The following is a 26,510-nucleotide window of genomic DNA, read 5'->3' on the forward strand; positions in this document are numbered from 1 at the left end:
ATGCATCTGATACATAGCTCAGATACGTAGCGATGCAGACAGAAGCGTGTACAGTATGAGCCAATCAGTGGCAGTAATGACAGAGCATGCGCTGTTATGCAAAAACCACGATAGAGTGAAGCCGGGGAAGTAGAAGCGTGAAGTGGCGAGGGTTCACTGTATTCAAGTTAGAGAAATGCCAATGCTTTTTAATTCATAAGCTCCTCCATTAACAGGATCAGATAAGTTTTGTTGTAGTTCCTTAGAAAATTTCTATCCTCCCTCCACCCCACCCCCACCCCTGCTCCCCTGAACATGACCTTTACAAGTGTGTGATATACCTGTTCTTAGACCAGGAGGGATCTGTGTTAAGCTGGGGTAAGCCCCAGAGATTTCAGCAAGACCCAGAGTAACCCTTTTCCCAGGAAGGTAAGAAAGTGACTTGCATGGGAAAGGTACCTGCCTGTTCCTTCAAGGCCCCAGCTAAGGACAGAACCCAAGAAGAAGTGGGGTTCAACATGTACTTCATCATCACCCCAGTGTTCTCATCAGTGAATCTCAAAAGCTGATCTGCTAAGGTTGTGAAGGGATTAGAGGAGATGCTGTGTCTAAAGTGCTTATAAGCATTTGAAGAGCCTTCATCGACCTCCTGCTGGGGTGCCCTCTTCTCTCTAGCTCTTCCTTTTGAGGCATTCAGTTCACACTGAGCAGAATACCTAGACACAGATTGCATTGGGCCCATCAGCTGCCAAAGACCCCTGGGAAGTGCTCACAATGGAGGCTGCCACTTGAAGCTTTGAGATGTGCCAGACCCGAGCCATGGCTTCTCAAGCCCCTCGTCTGCACATTCAAGCTGGCAGCAACGGCGACGACGGGGAAACTGGGGAAGACTTGATGCCTCTGGGTCATGGTGCCATGGATTGCTAAGAGAGTCTATTGGAAGAACACAGCCAGAATCCCCCTTAGGAATTAGAACGGTGAGACTTTGTCTCAGGTTACCAGAAGGGACCAATCCCCAGAACAGGTCGTTTTGGGTGGGTAAAGCAGAAGATTAGGGAAAAAGAGGAAGACCGTCGATGAGTTGGGTTTGCAAAGTGAACGCAAGAGTGGGCTCAAACATGACCATACTTAGAAGGATGGTACAGCCCCTAGCAGGTGCCTTCCATTGTACCTGGGGCTCCCTCTGCTTTGACACTGATGTGATGGCATGCAACAGGAGCCCTGCTGGCATAGTGGTCCCCTATTCGTCTGCCAACTACAAGGTCAGCAGTTTGAAGCCACCAGCCACACCAAGGGAGAAAGATAAGACTTTGTGCTCCTGTCAAGAGCTATAGTCTCAGAAACCAGCAGGGATGGTTCTGCCCGGTCCTCCTGTCGGGTTGCTCTGGGTCACTGTTGACTCGATGCTGATGAGTCGGAACAGCAACAGCAGTGGTAGATACTCGAAAACCAGAACATAAAAAGCACACCTTTCTAGATGGTGAAACCAACAGTTATGAAGATTCATGATAGTTTGTTGTTTATCTAAGATTGTAATGAATTGGAGTCAACTGGACAGAGGCTAATAAGAACAGATGGTAAACAGACAAACAGACAGAAAGACAGAAAAACAGATAGGTGGAGCAAAACGACCGCAGAATGGTTGAAAGAAACCAGTGCAATCTTTCACTCTCTAAAACTTTGTCTTTTCCCCTGCAGATATAGTGATTAAGCATCTGTCCATGTTTAAATCATGCTTCTGGGCTAGTTGATCATTGACAAGTCATTTACCTTCTTATCTGAAAATGGCCACTGCATGTTACTTACAGGAAAAGTAAGAATATTGAAATGTAATCACATGCACACTGCCTAGCTAAACAGCAATGAACAAAACACATTCAATAAAGAAAGTTTATTGTTATAATAATGAGGCTAGAAAAGGGAATGCTAATTTGATCAGTCCCATTTCACTGGAAAAGAAAGTCAGGGGAAAGAAGTGAAATGAATTGGCTACAGACCTTTTATGGAATTAGCTTAGGCTTTGCAAGTGGAACAGTCCTCCCAGCTTCTCACTGTAGGGTCCTTGCCCTGTCCCCCATACTTAACTCACTGCTCTTCAGTTGATTTCGACCCATAGGGGCCCCCTAGAGGATAGAGAAGGACAGTGCCTTCTCAAGGCTATAGAAAGCCTCTTCTTTCTCCCATAGAGAAGCTGGTGGTTTTGAATCGCTGGCCTTGTGGTCACAGTGGGGACCCCCCACGACCACCACACACACAAACCACCAGGGCTCCTCTGGTCCCCCATTAAAAAACAAAACCTTCCTGCCATCGAGTCTGTGCCTACACATAGGGATGGACCCAATAGGACCCAATAGAATTGCCTCTGTGCGTTTTGGAGGCTGTGGCTCTTTACCAAGGTAGAAAGCCTGGTCCTTCTCCTGAAGAGCATCTAGCGGTTTGGGAACTGCTGAACTTGTAGTTAGCAGCCTACCTTGTCACCACTGCTTCACTAGGGCTCCTCTTCTCCCCCCACCCCCTCTACACATACTTATTTGCCTTTGTTCTATTATTCATAGGAAGAGATTTTAAGGGTCTCGTATGCAAACATTCTGAAACTCAGAATATCACTACAAAGTCTGAGCCACGCTGTGTCTGCCGTGTCTGGGACCTCTGCGATGGAAGACTCAGACCTCTACACAGTCCGGCCAAACTTCGTGTCCTCTGCAGATCTGTGCGTGGACGTTTGTACTCTTGAATGGAAACAGAAGATTCAATACACATCTGGATTAGACACAGACATGCTTTACAACTACTGGGTTCTCACGAAAGCAATTCCCAGCATTGAATTCTCTGTAACCTTTAATCCTTTTGTCAGCCTAAACTTTCAATGGGAAATCCAAGATATTTGGAATGTCATTGCTAAAATTCCAATTCGGTGAAATAGCAATGCTTGCTTGTTGTGCTTCCATAGAGTTTTTGTGATTCGGCTCTGTTCTAGAGACTCACGCAACTGGAGTATGTTGTTTATGCTTGGAAATAATTGCTCGCATAACTGGAACATGCTGTGGACGGCTGGAAAAGTCTGTCACCAATACAACCACAGTCAGCTAGGCAAGCCATCAATATTAATGTTCCCTGGATCAGCATTGAGAATATTATGTCTAAGTTCACCTGGAGTTGTGACAAACAAAGCAGACCTTGGTTTGACCTTGATGGCAGGAGCCAGATCAGACTTGGCATTGTAGGTCATCTTATGGAATTTACACTTCAGGGTAAGAGAAACAAAAGGTTAGAAATTCCCTTAAGAGTGCAGCCAGATGATAAGTTGGCCATTGGAAGAGTATGGCAGTGGCAGCAGTGTTGAGGATGGCCTGAGGAAATCCAGGTCAGATGCAAGCAGAGTTTTCAGAGACATTGTAGTTATCTGGGTGAGAGATAAAACAGCTTGGACCAGGTTGATAGATTTAAGATTAGATGGGAGAGGTAGATCCATCTAATTATTTTGGGGGAGGAATGGGGGCAGGATAAAGTCAAGGGTGACTTGGGGCTTTGCCTTGGACAACAACAAAAGCATTTGCTAAGACCGACAATGCTGGAAGTAGAGTAGGTGGAGGTCTTCCAAATGAGGTAGATTCACACAACTGGAACATGTTGTTTTATGCTGGGAAATAATTACTTAACTGGAACATGCTGTTTGTGCTGGGAAAAGTTCATCCAAATCCAATGATATGACACAAAAAGAAATAGCAAAAGTAGTGTATAGATGTAGGAACTGGAGACTCAGAGATACCGCTTTGCATATCATTTGCATAAGACAGTGACACTCCAGAGGACCGTGTGGTTTGGAGAAGTGCTTAAGGTATGTATTTGTGGAGCGATGTGCTACGTTGATTTCCTCAGTGTGATACTGTTAATAGAGCCTGGGCTCATGTCTATACCTCAAGATTCATTGCTGAAAACTGCAGAAATGGATACCTCCACTGGAGACATTTAAAGAACATCTCATGATTCTTCTCAAAGCCCAGAGTGGATTTACCCATTGTGTTAATCTGGGTTGACTAAAGAAACAAATTCATAGACACTCACATGTGTATAAGAATGAGCTTTATACACATAAGCAGTTGAATATTGGTAAAACATCCTAGCCCAGTCCAGATCAAGTCCATAAGTCCAAAATTAACCCATATATCTGATACCAATCTCTAAATTCCTCTTCAGACCCATGAAACACATGTAATGAGCTGAATGCATAAGATCACCGGCAAGTGGGTGGAAGGTCTTGTGGATCCAGTGACTGTGTAAGCATCTTAGCACTGACTGGGGTCTCCACCTGCCTTCTCCAGCTCTGAGGCTCTGGCTGCCATCAGCCTGTCTCGATGTGGCTTGTCAACAAGAATGTCTTGCAGGGACTGTGTGTCCCGCTTCCAACAAGCTATCTCCTCAGCACCTCCAAATGAGGTCATCAAGCTGTGACCTGATTGACAGGCTAAACTCCACCCCTTCACTCAGATAAGTCTCAAATTGACAACAGATTATGTAACTACCACACCCATGGAGGTATGATTCCTATTTTCCTATTTTCTTTTTTCTCTTCTTCCTCACTCTCTCCTCTTTTTCAGTCTGCCTTTCTTTCCGTAAAAGTAAAGAATGATTTCTAAAACACATGTTGTGTGCATGGACCTCTGTAGGTGATGAGAATTTCTGGGATTTGTTGAACATTCCAAGTGGAGAAGCCAGATTGCAATCAGGAAACATTTCTTTTTACTTGTCTACTAAGCACCTGCTGACATCTTAGGGAAAAGGTACACGGATTTTTAAGGTTTTAATAGTTTGGTGTAGTTTAATTTCTCCTATTTAAAACTCACTTTTAAACCTCATTTAATTCATAACTCTGATTTCTCTGCAATACAGACTCAAATTGTGTACCTTCAATTTCAACAAAACTTGAGTCTGTGCCCACTCCCACCTCTCTCATTCTCAAGCTACCTCTTCCAACTCTTCCATCTGAGACCCAGCCCGATCCAACCTGCCCTTCTTGGCACGTAGTATGTTCAGATTATTCTTTACTGTCACAAAACTCCTGATGCAAGAACTAATTCTTGCATAAGTGTAAGGGTAAGCGTGTAAGTGTTATCACTTTTCAAATGCCGTGGTTGGTATTAGATGATCTTTCTTGTCCCTTCCAAATTGGACTTTAGGGCTCATTTTCCCTAATGAAAAAGCCTTTAAAAATATGTATACTTTGGCATCTATCATCTAGATACTATTGTCAAGACTTAGAACTAGACAGAAGCATTTTGATTTTGACACTAAATGAAAAGACCATTTTTTCCCCCAGTAACTTCTATAGAATTTCTCCCAAGGAGAAACTTTTCTTTAATATAGTTTACTTTAGAATTTCATCACATTCTTTCAAGTTCGGTGTGAAGGCAATGTTTTTAAGCTTTTGAAATTCATTTTAGACACATGGAGTCCCACTTCACTTTAGCGCTCCGACAAAGCAAGGGGAACATCTGCTAAACAAGTCTGTTGCTGTTGGGTTTTGTTTGCTTGTTATGTGTTTATTTGATATTTGATGTTAAGAAAATAAAAGGTTTCATTTCCTTCATGTCCCATTTTAAGATTTTCCCCTTAGTACTGGGGGAAAAAATAGCTTCCTGGCTCTCTAGGGTTTTATCCTTGATGTTTTTGTAAGTGCTATTAAGTGACTATGAGTGGAGAAATGAACAGGAGAAAAAGGAAGACGCTTACATTCTTTTCAACAATAGCCTTCGCTAAGACTAGCAACAATGAAGATAGCGTTTTACAGATATTGAGATGTTCCAGTGTCTTACTGAGGTTCATGTTCTGACGCTTGGATCACTGGAATATGCCTGTCTATTAGCTTCCTGTAAGTATGCTGTGCTAACCTTGAGAAGTAATACTTTTTAGAAATGGAATCGACCTCTTCAGACCCATCCTTGAATGATATAATACAGACCAAGATGGGAAAGTAGAAGGGGAGAGACATGCTGCATGTCGATGTCTTGGTGCTACATCTAAGGGAGGATATGAACAGCTGGAGCCCCCTCATCATTAACAAGCAGTTAGCTGCTCAATGGTGTGTTCACTTTGTGTGTGGATTCTCACATAGGAAGAGGCTTAATATTTGGATAGTGCCTGTAATTCAGACAGATAGTGATTTGAGAGTCTGGAGATCGATCTTCCTCAGCTCATTGCATCGGGGAGTTGAAAGGGGCCTTCTGTATTCCTCCCATCCCTTCCTCTCCTCTCCAGCCAAGCTTAGGTTGTACAGCTCCTCCACGAAATGGCCTTGCTTCCTTCTCGGTTTCCTCATTTGCAGAGAGAAGATAAGAAAATAAACGTTTTTTTTCTTGTGTTGCAACTCCACCATGTGAATTCTCTGCATTGTCTGTGCTTCGGTAGCTATGGATCAGATGACCTGGCTTTGAATTGATGTTTAGGAGGATACAATTTCTCATCTTTCCTGAGCCTGTAGTGGGGCGTGGGGTTGGGAGAGATGAGAGCATGATTTATACTTTGTTCTTTAAATATAAAAAGAGATCTGGACAGGACCGTCTACATAGTTTTCATGACCTTTATTCTCCCAAAAGTCTCTTGAGGAGCTTGCTTCTCTGTCCCTACCCTGGCTCCAGTTAAGCTCAGGTTGAAGCTTTGGCCTTGTCTGTCTAAGTCTCTTTCATTTCTCTATCCCATTGTCTGTGTAGAGAGACACCTGGCTTGAATGTGCACCTTTCTCATATTTCGTACAATTATTTTATCCGGATGTTCTTTTCAGAGAATGGAAGCAAATAGCCGACTCTTCTCCACAAAAAATTGCAACATTTTTGAAGCAGTTTAGTACCTTCCACCTTGTCTGATGTGCTCTAGTGGGTTAAAATAGAGCATCATTTAGGGCAGAGTAATTTACTTACAGGAAGGAGGACATGGCCAAATGTAACCAGTAGGTAAGGATGTATGCTCTTGAAATTATCCTCCATTTTTACTGTTCAGAAAAGGAGAGAAAGATGGAGGGGGCGGCTGGGGGGGTGTAGAATGAAAGAAAGAAGGAGTCAAGAGAGTAAAGTGTCATCAGCCCATCTCGTTTGGCATTCTGAGCTAAGTAGATCTTGGAGGGGATGCCTTTTGTGAGGCTCCAGAATCCCTGAATGTGAAGAGAAGCACACGCTGACGTTCAAAGTCCGTGCATTCAAACTGGGTTTCAGAAATTCATCTAGGTCTAAGAGACGTCACCGATGGACAAGCTCAAATTTCTCCCTGTCTCTCATGCGTGTTTGTATAGTCATGCGTATAGGATCTAGCTCTCTGATTGTAGTCTAATTATTATAAGCATTCATTTCATGTTAACAGAAAACATTAAGTAAAATTTGACTTTGAGCACAGAGTGGGAAGGAGACATGGGTTTCTTGAGTGAAAATTACAGCCTTGCTCCCATGGCAGCTTCAAGGACAAGGTGCCACAGCCAGGCGGGTCCAGCCTTGGCCTCCTCCTTCAGCTATAAATGACCTCTAGCTCTACAGAAAAACAGAATCAGAAAGAACATAGCAGACCTTTTGTTTTTGGCAGGCAGACAAAGACTTCCTTTATGAATGTTGATTTACATAACTATTGAGGCCACTGTGTACCCACAGGAGAACCCAAATAAACCCACTGCTGAGTCGATTCCGACACAGAGTGACCCATGGCGCAGAGCAGAACTCCGCCGTAGGGCTTCCGAGACTGTGAGTCCATGGGAACAGCCAGCTTCATTTTTCCCTGTGAAATAACTGGTGGGTGTGACCCATTGAGCTTGCAGCTAGCGGCCCAATGCAACCCCCCCCCCCCATTCATAGACAGGAGAAGGGGAGCTTTAGTTCTTGGCCACGCCATGAGAGAAGGGTGCAAATCTTCTATAAAGATTTACATGATTGAAAACCCTATAGAAGCTCTCTCTGGGTTGGAATGTATTCAGTGGTTGTGGGTTTGGCTTGGTTCGTTGGCCCTCCCTGAGCAGAGTTTTTACGATTTTCTTTCTTTGCCTGAACCATTCTTCCAGGCACTTGTGTATTTCCCTGGTCCCAGACTGCTTGCCAGATTAGCTTCTGGAGGGCTTTGTTGACCTTCCGCTTATGGACGCATTCCAGGAGAAGCCATGTGCTCTTGAACAAGTTCATCCCTTCCATTTCAGGTCTGGCCTGTGATATGTGTGTCAGTCATTCTTAGATCCACATAATTATGGAAGGCTTCCCACACTTGCATCCTTGCAGAGAAGGACCATGATACTGATGTTCCAATTCTGGTGTACGTGCTGCTGAAGCAAGCAGGGGCAGAGCCGGTTATAGGAAGGAATTTTCCAGCTTCCACAAGAGCTTTTTGATATGCTACGCTTTACCTGAGTTGATTCCATTATCTGTAGCTGCTATCACTGTCTGAATCACTCTTGACCGTCTCGTAGTCTCCAGTCCCCAAAGGAGAAGCAGTGAGGGTTTAAATCACTCTCGTATGGTACCTTGCAAGGGCATTCCACAAATAAACACATCCCTAAATGATGTAAAGGTTGCTACCGACCATGAAGGTCATTTGAAGATGAAGGACTTGCCAGGGGACAAAGGCTGTCTGTTCTCTGGCTCACTTCACATCCCCGAGTAGGCCCGCTCTTTCTACTGTTTTCTCTGTTCGCCAACTCTTGTTTCGATGCGTTCTCTGACCTGTCTGAACTCTGTTGGTTCAAGTGCACGTACTGTGTCTGTGCCTCTATGCATGCATTGTTTACACAGGCACATGCAGCTTTCCATTTCTCTGTAGGGTCTGATAAGCCAGTTGAACAATTATTGATTTCTCTGGTCTTCAATTACTCAAATGTAACCAGAATATCTACTCACTTAAATCTTCCTAAGTTAAGGATACAGTAAACCAGTGTGATCAACTCTGAAGACAGATGCTCATCCATTCATTGTTGGAAACTCTTGACCTGGGAATCGCCGCACTCCATAGTAAATTAAATGGAAGGATCAGCTCATAATGAAGATCATTCTAGGATCAAAAATTTAAATAACTAAATAAAAATGACAGACGTGTCATTGAAGAAAGGCTAGTAAAATGCTAAAGACTCAAGACTGTCTATTATGAGACAGATCATTTGGAAGGTGGTCAGCATAAGACTTAGCAAGGGGTTTTGAGGAGTACCTACTGTGTTTGTCATGCATCAGGTCAGCAATCAATACCTAGGCATGGATCAAATCCAATGGCTCTTCCTTGCATCCTAGTAACAAGAATACACACCAGAGAACGACTGAGCACAGTGACTAAGAGTCTGTGTGTGTCTGATTCAGGTAGAGCAGGCTCGGTTGGTTTTTGTTGTTGTGTTGTTCCATATTTGGTTCACCATTTCTGGACTAGCTGAGTCAGTGAAGTGACTAAGCTGCCCTGTGACTTGATGTGTTCGCCATAAAGGAACGTGAAAAATAGAGATAAAAATGTCATGAAATGCCCTTAACCAGGTAAGTTGTCTGGTACAGAGAAAAGACATCCATTGAATGCTAGATGTTGCAAATAATCATGGCGACTTACACTCCCATAGTGCTTTACCATTTACAAAAAGGTTTCATGTGGTTGCTGTGGCATTTTTTGCCTCCCACAATTCTGAGAGAAAGAGTGGGGTGATAGTACCTCAATTTTTAAAAAAGATTAAGTCAAATCAGTGTTGAAGTGACTGCTCCGTGGTCCCATCGTACACGAGCCAGGCAGATAGTACTGCAGCCCCTCTCCCTTAGGTGTTTGCTGGGAATGCTCAGTTTCCACCATTGGAAATACTGAAAATGCCGAGTCCTCCTGCAGTACTCTAAAGGCCAGGTGGGTTCAACCTGGGCCGTGAGACCCAATAACTTTGCTTGGAGAACTTTTGGGAAAGTGTTTGAGCTCTAATTAAAAAACACAAGCCTGCCGGCAAACACACAGATGCGCATAAGGACTCAACTTTTCCTTTGCTGCATGCAGCTGTCTCTGCGCTGGATCCAAGAAATGATTCTGGCTACCCTGCAGAAGGGGAAGCAGCATCAAGTACTGGCACCTTACGAGAGGAAATAAGGCCATTGTCTGTGTCCTGGAAGTCATCGTGACCTCTGTCTCGGTTACAGGAGACGTGATGGAGTTCTTGGGTGCCTTTGAGTTGACTCCAATTCATAGCAACCCTCTGTGAAAGAGTAGAACTGTCTCCTAGGACTTTCTTTTCTTTTTAAATTTTTTAAAATAAGTCATTTTATTGGGGTCTCTTACAGCTCTTATAACAATCCATACCTCGATTGTATCAAGCACCCTTGTACATATGTTTCCATCATCATTTTCATAACATTTTCTTTCTATTTGAGCCCTTGCTATTTGCTCCTCATTTTTGTTTTTTAATCATTTTATGAGGGGCTCATACAACTCTTATCACAATCCATACATAAATCAATTGTGTAAAGCACATTTGTACACTCCTTGTCCTCATCATTCTCAGAACATTTGCTCTCTAAAGCCCCTGGCATCAGCTCCCCATTTTCCCCCCTCCCTTCCCGCTCCCCCTCCCTCATGAACCCTTGATAATTTACAAATTATTACGTTGTCATATCTTACACTGTCCGACGTCTCCCCTCACCCACTTCTCTCTTGCAGCTGGCCAGGCCTTTCTCCTGTGCAGCTGTGAGGGGCGGGGCTGCAGTTAGCAGCCAAGTGCTTAACCCTTTGCACCACCAGGAATGAATGCACCTGTGATAGTGTTCGGTGTCTTGCTGTTGAAACCACAGTCACAGATAATGGCCGCTAAACCCGGACCCCAAATCAGGTCTTCTAATCTGCTATTTCTAGGGAAGGCACTGCCCTTTAATCTTGAGACTGTACAATAGAGGCAAACATTGCTGTCTGTCCTGATGCTCTGTTAGGTCTGGCTCATAACCTGTGCTTCATACCTTCACGAGCTTTTCCCACCCCTGGGCCCCTATCTTCACACGCCTTTCTCTTGCAATATTCCCAGGGCCTGGGTGGGCCATATGGTGAAATTCCAGTGTGAGACTGCTTACTGAAGTGCTGGAGAGGTGAAACCACTCAGAGGTGCCTGGGGAGTGAGGCCTGACCATCAGCTCTCACCAGATCCATCACGGAAAACCCTGTGGAATGGAGTTTTCCCCCTGACATACATAGAATTGTCCTGAATAGGAATCATCTTGAATATAGAGACTGGTAGGTGATAGGCTTGCCCATTTGCCTCTGAATCCCAAAGAGCTACTCTAATCAGTCCTGAATACCTCCTATTGTCTGAGGCAGTTCCTGGGAACAACTTTCTTCTCGCACTTATATAGCTTGCTTTCATTGTCCCTGCTTTGTGCCTCTGGGTGCACAAGCCTGCTTTTCCACCAGACTGAGCCTCCAGGCTTTAGGACTGTGTCTGATCCTCCTTTGGTGCCACACGGCACACATTTTTATTTCTGCCTCCTCACGAGGGCTTAATAAGTGCTTATTGAATTAAATGTGTTGACTTTTCAAACTCAAAACTCTTTCTTCTGAACAAAGCTTTTATTTTCAGGGAATTAGAGACCCTTCATTCTCCTGAATTCGAGATCCCAGAGGATCAGTGACATCATTAAAGTTAAACTCATTGTTGGAAGCTCATAACTTTTGCCACATCAGATTCTTCACAGACTGTGGCTCCCCAAAAGAATGAGAACCCTGGTTCTTCTTGGAAAGGTCAATAAATGCTTCCTGGACTGAGAGGCACAAGACGGAACCGTATTGTGCTTTCTTGGAAAACCACTGGTGCGGGATTGCTTCTTTGACCTAAAAATGGTGTGCAGAGAAAACAATGAAAAATAAAGCCAACTCTTGGCTGCTTAGACCCTCCCTCATTCCTTGTCTTACTCCTCAATCTCCATGAAAGGTTGTTCCAAATCTCTTAATGCCCCTGTAAGTTTCTGCCCCCATATTATCTTTCATCCATTTCTGTGCAAACGCTTGCTAGTGTCTGGTTAGCTTCAGCAATGAGCTTAAGCAACGAGGAAAGCCCAGCAACCAGCTGCTGCATAGCAGGAGAAAGGGAGACGTACCCTTTGCTCACCTGAGTGAGACTGGGACCCCCCTCGGGGGAGAGGCATCATGAACACAGGCCTTGTTGGGTTCTGTGCCCTCTCCCGGTGTGTTATAATTACAGAACCACCTGGTCAGCTCGGGCCTGAATCACTAGTGACTGCTGAAAAAGCTAGAGCAGGCATCCTCAAACTGCGGCCCGCCGAGGACATTTATCTGGCCCGCCGGGTGCTTCTGCCCCGTTTTGTTTTTTACTTCAAAATAAGATATGTGCAGTGTGCACAGGAATTTGTTCATAGTTTTTTTAAACTATAGTCCGGCCCTCCACCAGGTCTGAGGAACAGTGAACTGGCCCCCTGTTTAAAAAGTTTGAAGACCCCTGACTGCTAAAGGAACATGCCTTGTGTCCTGGTAGAGGGCCATGCAGGGACTCGGCTGCCTGGAAGTGTGCAGTCCATCGCTTTACAGCCATGGGACTCCAGAGGACCCTTTTGAGACTCAATTCTTCTTTCACAATTAGCCACTGAGAGAGAAAAACAAAGAAGGCAAATCATTGATAATTGAAAAAAATCAAGAGACATGTCCCAGTTTTCTGAGATTTCCTGAGATGAGGGTGAGATGACGTGACAGGCAGCAGCCAGACCACGTGCCCTCCTGGAACGTGAGCCTCCTTCAGTGTTCACTGGTTCTCCAAGAGCTACCCCCAATTCACGATTTAACCGAAGGAATCCACGAGCTAGGCCAACGGAGCCTCGGAGGAACACTTTTCCTCCTAGTTATCTGCTTTCAACAAGGTTGCTCTCCATGCATGCCCGCTTGTGCCCATTCTTCTTGGGGGTGAAGGGAGGGGCAACTCTGCGAGGTCAGCCTCCCTACCCAGAGGGGTGAACTCTTCAATCGCCAAGAAAAGGAGATGACACGAGGCTTTTCTTCAGAAAATCCTGAAGTATGTCTATCCTAAATGAGTATGGAATGAATTTTGGTTCTCAACATTGTTGGAATTAATATCTGTTGGAATGGCTGACAGCACCTCCCTGTTTTCCTTCACCTCTTCTATGTTGTCAAATCGCTGACCTTTCATGGTCCTCTGCATTCTCAGAAACAAAAAGAAGTCCCACAGATGAGGTCTGGTGAGTAGGTGCGTGGAGCAAAAGAGGCATACTTTTTTTTTTTGCCAAAAACTGGTGCACTGAGATGGCTGCATGAGCAGGTGCATTGTCATGGTGGCAAAACCAGTCTCCTGACTGCCACGAATCAGGCCTTTTTTGTAGCACACCGTTATGCTATTCTTCCAGAACCATTAACTAGAAAGCTTGATTAACAGTCTGACCTGTTGGAACAAACTCCAAATACACTACAAGTCCACATTTTCTTCCATTTGGGAAGATGACGGATGTCCAGAATGAGGTTTGTCATCAATTGACATTTCACCTTATTTGAAACGAGAAAAACACTCTTTTCCTTGAGTTTTTCCCATAATGCTGTCCCTGTAAACTGTGTTCCACATCACAACCGTTTCTGTGGCATTTTTTTCCAAGCAGGAAACATTTCACAGCCAAATGCTGTTCTCCTACATTGGCCATCACAAAAAACAGTGTTTGATCGAAACTGCTTTTACGAAAAAAATCACTGTGACCAGAGAGAACCTTCCCAGGAGATGCCACTGGGTGAGCGAACTGAGAGTGAGTTGCTGGATGCTTGCCTAGTGGGAAAAATGCGTACTATGAATGCGCTGCTCCGCCCAGCGCAATTCCGGTTTATTTGGGGTACCCCTTCATATGTTCTGTTAAAACCATGTTACCTGAAGGTGTTGTCAGGATTCTTTAGATGTTGGTGTATATTCCATTTCAAAAATACATTTCCCATTAATTAAACAAAAAAAAAGCTACACTGTCACACCAGAAAGTGTTACTTGGCTAATAATTGGCATAATGGAGACTGTCAGTGTATTAATTTAGGTTAATTTGTTTTCACACATACTTCAAAATACAGTTTACCATGCCATTTTGATGTAACAGAACGCTTTTGACTGACTTCTGCTAATTCCCATTAGTGCACTTCAAATTTGAAAGTGTTCAAAAGCAAAGGTGTCAGTTTGAGGACTAAAGGGTGTCTGAACCCATGCCGTGGTATTTTCAGTGGCCTCAGGAAGGTGAGAGCCGGCAATAAGCCATGAAGGCTGAAGGCGAGTCACTGTTGCGGGAGGACAGATCTGTCTTAGAAGAAGTGAGCCAGAAGACTTCTTAGAAGTGAGGATGGCAAGACTTCATCCCATGCATTTTGGACACATTCTTTAGGGATCCGCCCCTGGAGCAGACTTGGAAAAACAGCCTTAGTGAGTGAGTTAGTTAATTGTGCCAGCCTGGCCGATAATCACATGTGGGGCTAATTGCAAGGCGGAGGGATAAATGGGTGGTGAGCCTCGCCTTTCTAGTTCTCGGGTCTCTTGTTTTGTGATGGTTGCACCGGGTGCAGCTGCCTTAGCAGTTCCCTGCTTCAGCTTGCAAGATTGACTTCCTACAAGACATTCCCAAGGAGAAGCCACATGGACCTATCCCGATGCAGCCCTGGGTGCTGGAGCAGCCGTTTGGAGACCCCTGCTAGTGCTGAGATGCTTATTCGTTCACTGACTCAGCTTTCCTCCTGCAGTTGGCATCATTGCCTCTGTTTTGTGAGGTGGAGGACTTTGTGGACTGGTGTTGGGTTAATGGGTTAATGTTGGACTTGTGGGCTTGGGCAACATTGGGTTGGGATGTTATCGTGATGCACACTTTCTTTACATAAAACTCTCTCTTATACATGAGTTGCTGTGGATTTGTTTCTCTAAAGTACCCAGACTAATACAGTGAGCAATCAATCACCTGTAACAAGATGCATTCATAGAGTGACTGCAACAAGGGGCTGAAGCATAGCAAAGATTGTGAGGAGGAGGCCCCGAAGGGGCAATGTTTGGGGGTTTTGTTGCTGTTGTTGCAAAGTCAGATCTGACCTGATAGCAAGTACAGCAGTAACAGAAAAGGCTTCGGATCGGACAACTCCCCGTCAAGTGAATTCTCACTCACAGTGACCCTGTGAAGGGTTTCCAAGACTAGACCACCTCACATTTCTTCTGCAGAGCATCTTTCAGGTTTGCACTGCTGGCCTTGTGCAAGCAAGGTGATCCTGATTCCATAGTGCCACCAGGTTTCTCTGTGGGTTGGTCAAGGGGTAGCATGATTAGCCTCTTCTTTCCCTGGGGTCTTTTGTGGTGACCTTTAACCTCTTATGCTACAGGGGAATGCAAGAGGCTAAAGTTGGTGGGATTACTCACTAAGAGCATTGGGAAACCTTGGGCAAAGGGCTGTTTGGGACTCCTTTGGGAGTCCTGCTGATAAAAATTGGCTCAGAACTAGGAAGGGAATCCCTTCCCTTTCTCCCTCATGGACTCTGTACAAACCCTTGCACCATTTCTGGATTATTTTAGGACAACAGGTTGTTGGTGATTGGGTATCAACATTCTCTACCTAAGAATGACCCAAGATAGAGTTCTGTCCAGAGGCTTTATGAGCAATAGGTGTGGACAGGAGGAGCAACAGCAGAAAAGCAGGGCTGATGTCAGTGGTGACAACAGATACCAGACTGACTTTAAAGGCATGTAGGACATGCCACGTTGAAAAAACAAACTCACTGCCATCTACCAGAGTCAGTGCTGACTCATAGCGCCCCTGTTGGACAGGGTAGAGTATCCTCTGTGAGTTTCCTAGAATGGAACTCTTTAGAGGACCAGAACGCCTCCTAAATAATGGGATGCTGGGATCCTGTTTCAATGGAGGTAGTGATGCTGAGCCATAAATAGGTGCATTATAGATTGTCAAAGAAAACATCCTAAGCATAAGAGAAGGCTCTAAATTATCACTAGATGGCCACAGCTTATGATGACGAATGTTGATACTATGCAATGTTACTATATAAGTGTACTGGGTATAAAACAAGATGGAGGAAATACTGAGACGCTGATGGCTAGCCTGTTCTCTGTGTGCATGTGCATATGTATCAATTCTTCACACCAGCCTTGTTCTCATTGATGGGTTTTATAATGAAACACTATCAACTTGAACTCATTTAAATCTGTAGGTGAAAATTGTTTCCTGTACAACGGAAACCACAATGCCCATATACACAAGTATACCCTTCCTATGTCTACTTTCACTGCCTAAAGTTTCCCTGATAATGTTTTAAGTTTGTAAGTCACACCAAAGGAATAAATACCAGAACTAAAATAGGCAGGACCCCCGCCCCCCCCTCGTTCCAGGTACAAATAGTGGTTCCCAGGTGGTGAGGCTGTTTGGGTTGTGGCCAGCTCCTTTCACAGGTGTTGAACCCTTCCAATAGCAGTGCTATTTCACTCACAGAAAAAAAGCCAGCCAGCCTTTTTAACCTAACATAGTGATGAGTCACTATTCTGGCGTGGGTGGTAAAGGATAGAGATAGACAGTGAAGGTGAGGAAAAGGAGAAGAGGGGACATCGAGATCTGAAATAATCGATTGAAAACCTAATGAAAGGTTCACAGTCCTCCCTTCCTGCCCTTCCCTTTCTGAAAACAGAAAGCCGAACCAGATGGATGCCAGCCGGTATATGTTGCCATGCCGTAGAGACGGTGCTTCCGGCGCAGTATTGATAAACTGCCTGAGTATATCACTGGTATTTTAGTTTTGACTAGCCCAGCAAGCAGCAGCCAGAAGCAGGCTCCCCCTCCCTGCCTGACTGCCTGCCCCAGGAATTGCTTAAACAACTCCTGCACTGCGTGCGGCTCCACGCCATTACATGCTGGGTGAAAGGTTCCCTTCGCCCCATCGCCTGGGAATTCCCCCTGCAGATGAATGGGGGGACGCAGCCTGTGACCAGCTGAACTTCATTATTTAGTTTACTGCCGTATTGTATCAGGAGAGCAACTACCTAGAAATGCTTTATGCCCACATCCCCATTTTCTTGGTGGGGGATTTATTGGCCTACTCGGCAAAACCGTACCGAGGTGAAGCGGCCCCATCCGTCTGTGTCTTCCAACAAACAGCCACCCGCTGCCTCTGATCAGCGGTCCTGGGAGGACGGTGATTGAAATTTAGCACTTAGAGCAACTTAATTGGCACACGAACCTGCTAAGCATATGCCCCCACCGCAGGCCCACCATCTGATGTGTCCGTAGGGGGCTCGGCACCTCGCACATGCTCACGTTTTGCTACTGAAGCAAGATTTGAGCAGCACCGCGGAGGGAGCTTGTGCTGTGGTTTAGGAGAGGGGCGACCTTTGAGGAGAGCACCTCGGGACCGGCGTGACTTTCCCCCACCGGGGCTCTCCATTTCCAAGAACTTGGAACAGAGCCCAGTGTGCTGGCTGGGAAGGCCGTGCTCAGAAGCTGCACATGGATTCTGGTGCTTCAGTCCATCAAGGCCTGGCGGGGCAGGGCGGTGCTGGGAAAGGTTCACTGGCTCCGTGACCGTGGCGTTCCACATTCGGTCCTTCTGCGCTTGCTCACTGTGGCTGGAAGCGATCCTGGGCCTTCAGAGAGAAGAGCGGGACATCGCTGTCAACAGTTTGGGGTAGTGGTTGATGAGTCGGCAGACACAGGACCAAGTGTTCTTGGTTCGGACTGTCCGGAGAAAACCCTGAATCGTACCAGAAAGTTCAGCAGACTCATCAGGCTCTTGGCTTCTGTGAGAGGAGTAAGGGGTGGCGTGTCAGTGGTGAAGAGAACACTACTGTCTCCTGGCTGTGACCCGGTAGTCGCTGTAGACATCAAGGGGAGCTACGGGTCGCTCAACTCTCAAACTTCACCTTTGATGACTCCACTAGTCTGCAACTGGACCGTAGCCTCCTGGACCGGGTCGTATAATTCTTGGCATCTGGCCTCAGACAACACCGTGAGCTTTTAATGAAGCCTTTTGCGTTTCCGCAGATGAAGTTGAAACCGTGCCCTTGACAGTCTGAGAAGGGATTGCCCTGAAGCTAAGGCTTGGGGGGCGCTTGCCCTTGCCCAGGATCTGGTTTGACTTGTCGGTTTCTAATTTGGGATTCCCGTAGAGCGCCTCCAAATTCCAAAAGCTTCAGGGTTCTGTGACACCTAGCTTGGCTTCTGTTAGAATCATGTTGCTCACTCACCCACCCTTCATGGCTTCTGTCCCGTGGCTTTCTTAGACATTGAGAAAACAACAGCAAAAACTGTGCCACGGAGTCGATCTTGGCTCGTTGAGACTGTACGTCACAGTGTGGAACTGCCCTGTGGGTTGCGGTAAAGCTTCTCTAGAGTAGAAAGCCTCGTCTTTCTCCCACAGAGCGGCGGGTGCTTTCGAACTGCTAACCTTTCTGTCAGCAAGCCAGCCTGTAACCACTACACCACCAGGAAAGAAAAAAAAAAGTCAAACCTAACCCATAGAGGAGTTAGGGAAGGAACTAACATTTAAGAACTCCTTGCTAATTGATAGATAATTTTTATTTATTACTGAAAGCCTCACAGCCACCTTTAGAGGGAGAGCAGCCTTATCGATCCCCTTTAATTGATGGGAATGCGTCCCTTCAGAGAAGTTACGTAACCTGCCCTTCGTGGTCCAGCTGTAAGTGATGAGGCCGACAACTGCGTCCCTTCGTATTCTCGCCCAACTTTCTACTCGGGGCTGCCTTACCTGTTGCCCTGGAATTGATTCCAAATCATAGTGCTCTTATAGGACTGGGTAGAACTGCCTCATGGGGCTTCCAAGACTGTAATCTTGACAAGCACCGGCTGCCACATGGCATGAAGCGGTTGGTGAGTTCAGACTACCTACCTTCCAGGTGTCGCCAGGCTCCTTTCTGACTGTTGGGGGTGCAGATCTGAGAGCCTTCCCCAGAGGTGAAAGGGTGGGAAGTGGGAAAGGCCTAGGAAAGCATGGGCAAACCCTCCCCCTTCAGTAGAGCAAGGCTGGAACAGTGCATTCAATTATGTTAAGCACCTATTACAGAATTCCTAAACCCTCCCTTGGGCTCCGTCAGTTCTTAGAGATTGTAATTGTTTGAGACTAACTGGGATGTAATTTTTTTTTCTTCTGCCTTCAGGTGATTCTCATTTTGACCAAGCTCTATGACTATAACCTGGGGAGCATCACCGAGAGCTCGCTTTGGAGGTAGGTGGATGCTTTGTGCTAATGATCACAGACTGACTCTTGCTCTAATGAGCCACTCTACCCTCTCAGGTTGCTGGTTGAAGGCCCCTCCTTCTTCCTGGGCTTGCTCCACGTTGCCCTTAGCAATGCCTCTCGTGGCAGTCACACTTCCCTTCCTTACAGATCCCTTCTCCAGAGCCCCTTTAAAAGTGCTTGACTGCTAACTGAAAAGAGCCCTAGAAAATAATGATGGCCACATATGTATAAATGTGCTTGATCCAACTGATTGTGTGGATTGTTTTAAGAGCTGTAAGAGCCCCCAATACAATGATCTTAAAAAGATAAACATTGCATCGCCACTACCTGAAAGATTCGCGGTTCAAATCCTCCAGTTGTTGCTTAGGAGAAATTTTACGCCCTTAAAGAGTCACAGCTTGGAAGCCCTGTCGGGCCACTCTGCCATGTCCCAGGGGTTCTTGGAGTTGGACTGGCCTCGAAGGCAGTGGGTTTGGTTTATAGTGCAATCAGGCTGTTACCTGCACAGCAGGTGGTCACCATGATTCCCGCTAATCCTGGGAGATGATTGGAACAGAAGGAAAGAAGGAGAGGCCTCAAAAGAGGGAATAGACACCCCCCCCACACACACACACACCACCACCCAGGTGTGCAGAACGCAGACAGGCTCCCGATGCATGACTATTCCCTTGTTCCATGTGTGGTTCTGTGTTTTTAATCACAACCTGCAGGTGTGAGCTCACACACACCTGCACGTCATCTTCTCTGGGCTTCACCCTGGATGGCCATATACAGATAATTTAATAAGACCCTTTCAAATGAATGAATACACATCCGTTAGGGACAAAGCCACTCACTGAATATGGGCACAGAATAAGAGGGGGTCCTCAAAAAGATTGTGGAAAATTCTATGATCTTTAAATTCTATTTTTACAGGCATGCTTTGAAGCCCCCTCACGTAGACACTCTGACACCTTAAGGGCCTGAATCCAGGAAAGACAAAGCCCTCAGGGACCCAGGCCCCATTCCCGCCTCCTCTGTTCTTGGGGCTGTCTGCTTTGCCAGTCTGTGTGGTGTGTTTCTCCACCGGTCCATCACAGACACCCAGAAGAGTACTGGCAGCGGTTGTTGAGGAGCGAACTATATGCCAGGCCCCGAGGATGGGAGAAGAAGGGAGCAACCCTGGGGGTATTTTCTATGGTCATTGGCCAGATGGCAAATCCTGACCCTTTTCTGACTGCCCCGTGCTCTTGTTGTAATGATGGCTACAGAGACTTCTTGCTACATCCAAGCCCCAACACACACACACACACACACACACACACACACACACACACTCCCACAGGGAGCCGTTCCTGAAGGAAAATGGGCATAGCCATCACAGAGTGCTCCAGAGACTGCCGGGGGTGTCTGGGATATAAGATCAGTGGGGGTTTTCATCACTTGCCAGTCGGGGTGCCCTAATGGGACTGACCAGTAACCCTATGCCTCAGGCCTGAGATCTAGTGAGAAGGACTGATCGAGTGAGACTGAGGGAGAAGTCTGTGTTCACCCCTCGGAAGTTCATCCGTGGCGGCTCTCTTTGGGAGGAATGGGGTGCATCACAGGTTTACCTAGGCAGTGTGTTTTCAGAGCCCGCCCATATTGGGGAATTCAGTTCTCTGGATGCTGACAGCCATGAGTTGATCAGACATCCCAGTGGAAGCTTCACTACTCGTACGGCTGGTTGGTGAAATTGTTTTTCACGTAACGTCTCTTTTCTGCCACCTGACACCATGTGTACGCATGATACCTGAGTAAATTGTCTTGTGTTTTGGGAGACCTGTGGTTGACCAAAGAAAAAGACTGACCCTGTTGTTTTAGTTGCTGCCAGGCATTTAGATGGTCTGTCTCCTTCATTCACTGATAGGATTTGGTCCCAAGGAAATTATAACTAAATCAAAGTGTGGGGGTTTGTGTAGGAGCCTTTAGAAAGTGCAGTTCTTTAGTGCCTTAAGAGCCTGGCGCCTCCTGTATCATTTAAAAGCAGAGTCTCTTCCATTAGAAGCTCCGTGACTCTGAGTTAAGCGCGTGCTTCCTTAGATTTCTCTAATTTACGCTCACCTGAGACGAAAATAAACTGTAAGAATTCATTTTCACCTGTGAAAGAGAATCGGCACAGTATAAAATTTCAAGCCATTGGTCTTGTCTTCGTGGGATCGAGGCCTTCGGCAGGCAGCAGTCTCTATCTGGGAAGCTAGAAGGGGAGGAGCGGCATCCCAGGGTCGTCGTCCCTCGGTCTCTCTCATGGGGCGTCACGCAGATGCTTCAGGGTGAAGCAGAATGTCGCTTTCTGATCTCGTGGGGCTGGGAGTGAGGGACGGTATCATTTAATGAAATAAAAATGGAGTCACCTGTCCTTACTAGTCATTCAGCCTTCCTGGTGGCATAGTGGTTATATGTTGGGCAAGGTGGGGAGTTCGAAACCACTAGCCGCTCTCAGGAGGAAGATGGGGCTTGCTCCTCCTGTAAACAGTTTCAGTCTCAGAAACTCCCGGGGGCAGTTCTACCTGTCCTATAGGGTTGCTGTGAGTTGATAGCGACTGGAAGGTAGTGGGCTTGGTTTTCGGTTTGGGGTCCTTCGGAAGGTGCAGTCGCTAGAGGCTGAAACTCAGGAAAGTCTGACTTGCTGACCTTTCAGTCTCCAGGTCAAGTTCACGGGGCGAGAGCAAAATGCCATTTCTGTTAGATTTGTTTACCCATTTTCCCTCTATGTAGTGCCCATTCAGTGACGAGCACTGTACTAGATACCCAAGGATTGGATATTAATCAACCCCACTGGTGGGATCAGACAAGTAGATGCGCATGCTTCAGTCTCTAGGTGTCATGATAGTGATATATGTAGGGAGCTGTGGACACCTGGTCCAGGCAGCGTCAGGCAGAGGATGGGCTGACCTGATATCCCCTGCTTTTATTGAGGGCAGTGATTATATATAGGAAGTGGCTTTAAAAATCTCCTGGCACAATGGACTGAACAGATAGTGGAATTTCCCTCCAAAGTGTTTGAAGCCGCCTCATCTTTGGAGTGCTGCCCCTGTGCTTTACTAAGGCTGCATGCTTTGAGCTCTTAGGGATGCCCAGGCTTCATACTTAGGGGCACTCCCGGAGGGTCTTTTTCAGAGGAGGATGAGGAGGGCAGGCTGGGTCTGTGGAGGGTGGTGCTTAGGAACAGCACACCTCTCCATTAACTACAGCTCTAGTTGCAGAAGATTAGAACAGCCACGGTGAGCTCATTTTCTTCTGTTCCTTCGTGTATTTTCTTCTACATACACCTGTCTACACCAAAAGCTGGGGGGCTCATTTGGTGTCTAGGCTGTGTTTTAGACATCCTCATAGTACCAGAGTGCCGAACACAGCACTTCCTGCCTAGAGGATGCTCAGTGAATAGCTGCTGTAGCCAAATCCATGAATCCTATAGTTGTATCTCCACTGTATGGTCATCGATGAATCATTTTATTTCCCCTTTCCTTATTTAACATAGATGTATTGAATAACTCTGTTCTCTAGATTCTACTGGTCCAGAGAAGGGAAGGTGAGTGGGTACGTTGCATATAGATTCTGTCTTCAAGGTGCTCATCAGCAGCATGGGGACACAGGTCTATAGACAGTTAATGCAAGAGAGAAAAGTGCGGGCATGGGGCCTGCCTCGTGTTATTATATGGATAAGGTACTTAAGCGTCCCCCTAGGGCTATCAGGTCGCAGAAGAAGGTAAATCCAATGTACATAGAGAAACCATCCCAAGAGCCATAAGTGTTGTAATAAAGGTAAGGGATAAATGCCACTTCTCTACATTGCTCATGTACATATTTTCTCTTCTTAAGTAGACTTGAAGCCCTGAACCCCAGTGCCTTGCTGTTGAAAGTCAGTGCTGATGATGATTACCATAGCGATACAAGTAAATGCTAGCTTTTATTGAGCACTCACTTTGTGTCAATTATCATGCTGAGTGGTAGGCATGCATTAGTTCGTGCCATCCTGTACTTCATCTTTTACAGGGTGTCCAAAGACCCCCATCTTGCAAGTAGTAGCACGTCGGCTTGCAGCTGCTAGTTGATAACGCATACGTTGCCTCCCTACTTCCACAGTCCCTCCTGCCTTCCGATCAAGTTTTCTATGAACAACCAAACTAGTATTTCATATAGGTAAGTATGTCCAAGATTGTAGAGATGCACACAAGAAGAGTCTGTCCAAAAGTGTAGTTGCAAGATCTTAGACACCTTTATTAAACAAAAGTGACAAAATGTGAAGTGATTGTTTCTCCACATATCCTCCATCTGGGTTTATCCATTGCTGAAAGTGGTATTCCCATCTCTCCACCCCTTCGCCAATGAATTTGGCACTCTTAGATTTATACCACTTTCACCGGGCAGTTCTGGCATCCCTGAGGGTCTCTGATCATGTCTCCTTTAAATACCCTTTGAGCTTGGGAAACAAGCAGAAGGCTGAAGGGGCACAATTAGGGCTATAGGGTAGATGGAGTAAGGTTGCCCAATGAAATTCTCACACAAGACACTGTGCAGCTCTCAGTGAGCGAGCAGGTACCTTGTCCTGAGGGAAAACATTCCCTGATGCCACTTTCCTGTCATTTTCCTCACCAATTTATTGAGTTTTTAGTTTTCTTCAAGCTTCTTCCTAATGGACCCTTATTATCTATGCTCTTCGGTAACATTTATGAAAATTGCCCCACAGCACTCTCCAAAAACCAGTCATCATAACCTCCTGGGCTGATCGCGATGCCTGGAACTTATTTGTGAGGTCTTTCTGCCCTTCCTTAAAATATGTGCTCCGTCTGAACCCTGTGAGACGATTTTATGTGAGGGAGGATCTCTGTAACCGTGTTGTGTTGCAGGTGTCCGCGTGAGTTTTGTTAAACATCGGATACTAGCTCTCACCTCGAGGATGCGCCCCGTGACAGATGGTCTATTGTTTCACAAGGAACCCTCGCCCGGTCTTAGTGTGTTACTGAGAGAACTCCTCCACAGTCATCCACTCCAGAAATGGGTTTGAACACACTTAGTTTAGAACCACACATGCATGTGTGAGCTGGGACCCTAGTGCAATATTGTTTTTCCCTAGTCCTCGTGTGTGTGTGTGTGTGTGTGTGTGTGTGTGTGTGTGTGTGAGAGAGAGAGAGAGAGACAGAGAGACAGAGAGACAGAGTGAGAGAGAGAGAGAGGCAGGCGCAGGCAGGGGAGGTTCAAAATGTTTGTGAATTTTTTTCATTTTTTTCACACTTCTTGTAGATGTATGTAGTGGCAGATTGACAACCAATTTGAATTGTGACAAACTACACTTGCAGCCATCTTTAAAAAAACTGATTAGTATTATATAAAAACTATGCATGTATGGATGGATGAAGGACTTCAAAAAGTTCATGGAAAAGTGGAATTAAAAGATAGAAATTTTTCATGAAGTTTCTGAATAACCTTTGTATCTGTATGTATTAAAATCTACTGGTAACCTTATTTGTAATGTCTAATCTCCAAAAACAAGGATCAAATTTACAGATACTGCAAATAAAAAGCAATAATAATGAAAACTAAAAAGGAAAACATAAGACATTTAACTTAAGCAGGAACTGCCTATGACCATTATTGAAATTGAACACTTTCTTCAGTAGGGAACTCCATGTACACACACACACACAGAGAGAGAGAGAGAGAGAGAGAGAGAGAGAACTCAGCATCTTTCCTATTCGTCTGCTCTTCTACAGGATAATACTGCACACCAGGAAAATAGTGTTTTGCACCAGTCCCTTTTAGTTGAACCTCCTGCTGAGAATTTGCATTTCCACCTTGGATATACTGAATTTCTATAGATAAGAATAGAATTTATAAGAGTCCATGGGGCACTACTGGGGATCTTATTAAATTGTAGGTTCTGATCAGTTTGTGATGCAGCTTTAAAAACTTTGTAGAAAATTTCATTGTCTTTGAATTTCATTTTTCCAGGGCCTTTTTGAAGCCTTCCTCAAAATACCAGTTTTCAGCAGGAAGTCAAACTGGGATGAACTGGTTTGAAACCCGATAGGAAAATGACTTCATAATCCAGAAACAAGCAACATGCACTTTAAAATAAAGCCCTGTTCCTTGTCAACCCTTATCAGCAGGAGAGTTTACAAAGGGGCAGTAGACATGACTTTGGGGTATTCACGTAGGGGGAGGCTGAGAGACAGTTGACCTTGCCATAACGCCCCAGGGCTTTCAACCTTGAGAGATCCATAAGCCCTGGATGATGAAGAGGGGTGCTGCAAACTAACGAGCCTTTGCTCCCAGTTGGTCTTGTCACTGATTACACCTTAATCCTAGAGCAGGTGGTTGATTTTGTTTTGTTTTGTGGTGAGGCTCATCTGGGAGAGTCAAACTGAGAGGAAAAAGGGGGGATAATCTAATGCAGAACAATTAACGGCACCTCAGAGTCTTCGCCAATTTATAGTGTATGAGCTATTGGATTTGACAGACCTGGGTTGTTTGACTTTATTGAAAGTTGAATTTATAAACCCTTAAATGTTGAAATATATAAACTGTAAACGTCTAGAACAGTAGTTCTCAACCTTCCTAATGCCGCAAACCTTTAATACAGTTCCTCATGTTGTGGTGGCTCCCCAACCATAAAATTATTTTTGTTGCTACTTCATCACTGTCATTCTGCTACTGTGATGAATGGCGCGACCCCTGTAAAAGGGTCATTTGACCCCCAAAGGCATCGTGACCCACAGGTTGAGAACTGCTGAGCTAGAGAGCATATTTCTTTCTTCCCTCCTTGACAAGGTCATCAGAGCTCTTTCAGAGAGTCTTGGCAGTTCTTGTGGGAAGGCCCTAGGCAGTTCTTGAGGGAATTAAATGCATATTCTCTTTAAGTGACACATGACCTGTTGGACTCTTTTGTCTTAGCTCTTCTAATTAACGGGACTGACTTCTCGGATTCATGATCCCACTTTCAGATCCACATATAAAAGTACAACCCAAACCTCTGACTACCATATATGCTCATGTATAAGCCAAATTTTCCAGCCCATTTTAAATGCAGTTTTTGTGGTATAATTAGGTGCCTCAGGTGATATATGGGTTGGCTTACACTCGCGTATATATGGTATATCTCCAAAATGCTTCCATGGTGGGAAAGAGGAGGATGTGATTAGAGCTTATCTTTGAACGGGTTTGATTCCTTGCTGTGCACCTGCATTTCCAACCCAACAAATTTCTCACAGGACAGCCTTTGTTACTCCTGAGGATTGAGCCAAGTCCATTGCCATGAAGATGGGAGTAAAAGAAAAGTCTGGGCACAATTTGCCGAGACAGTCCAAAGACAGTCACTATAACCTGCG

General features: G+C 45.5%; 1 protein-coding gene across 1 annotated transcript in view; it reads left to right on the top strand.

The window, feature by feature from the left end:
- SORCS1 (sortilin related VPS10 domain containing receptor 1) overlaps positions 1–26,510 on the top strand; it is a gene marked incomplete at its 5' end in the record, with an annotated part of 617,874 nt that overhangs the window by 197,806 nt on the left and 393,558 nt on the right. The window contains one exon of the mRNA XM_045291424.1: positions 19,082–19,149. Within this exon, the coding sequence (XP_045147359.1) occupies positions 19,082–19,149 (68 nt within the window). The remainder of the gene's footprint in view (positions 1–19,081; positions 19,150–26,510) is intronic.

The sequence above is a fragment of the Echinops telfairi genome, unplaced genomic scaffold (assembly GCF_000313985.2).
Source record: "Echinops telfairi isolate 266 unplaced genomic scaffold, ASM31398v2 ScPeMD7_70;HRSCAF=299, whole genome shotgun sequence".
NCBI lineage: Eukaryota > Metazoa > Chordata > Mammalia > Afrosoricida > Tenrecidae > Echinops > Echinops telfairi.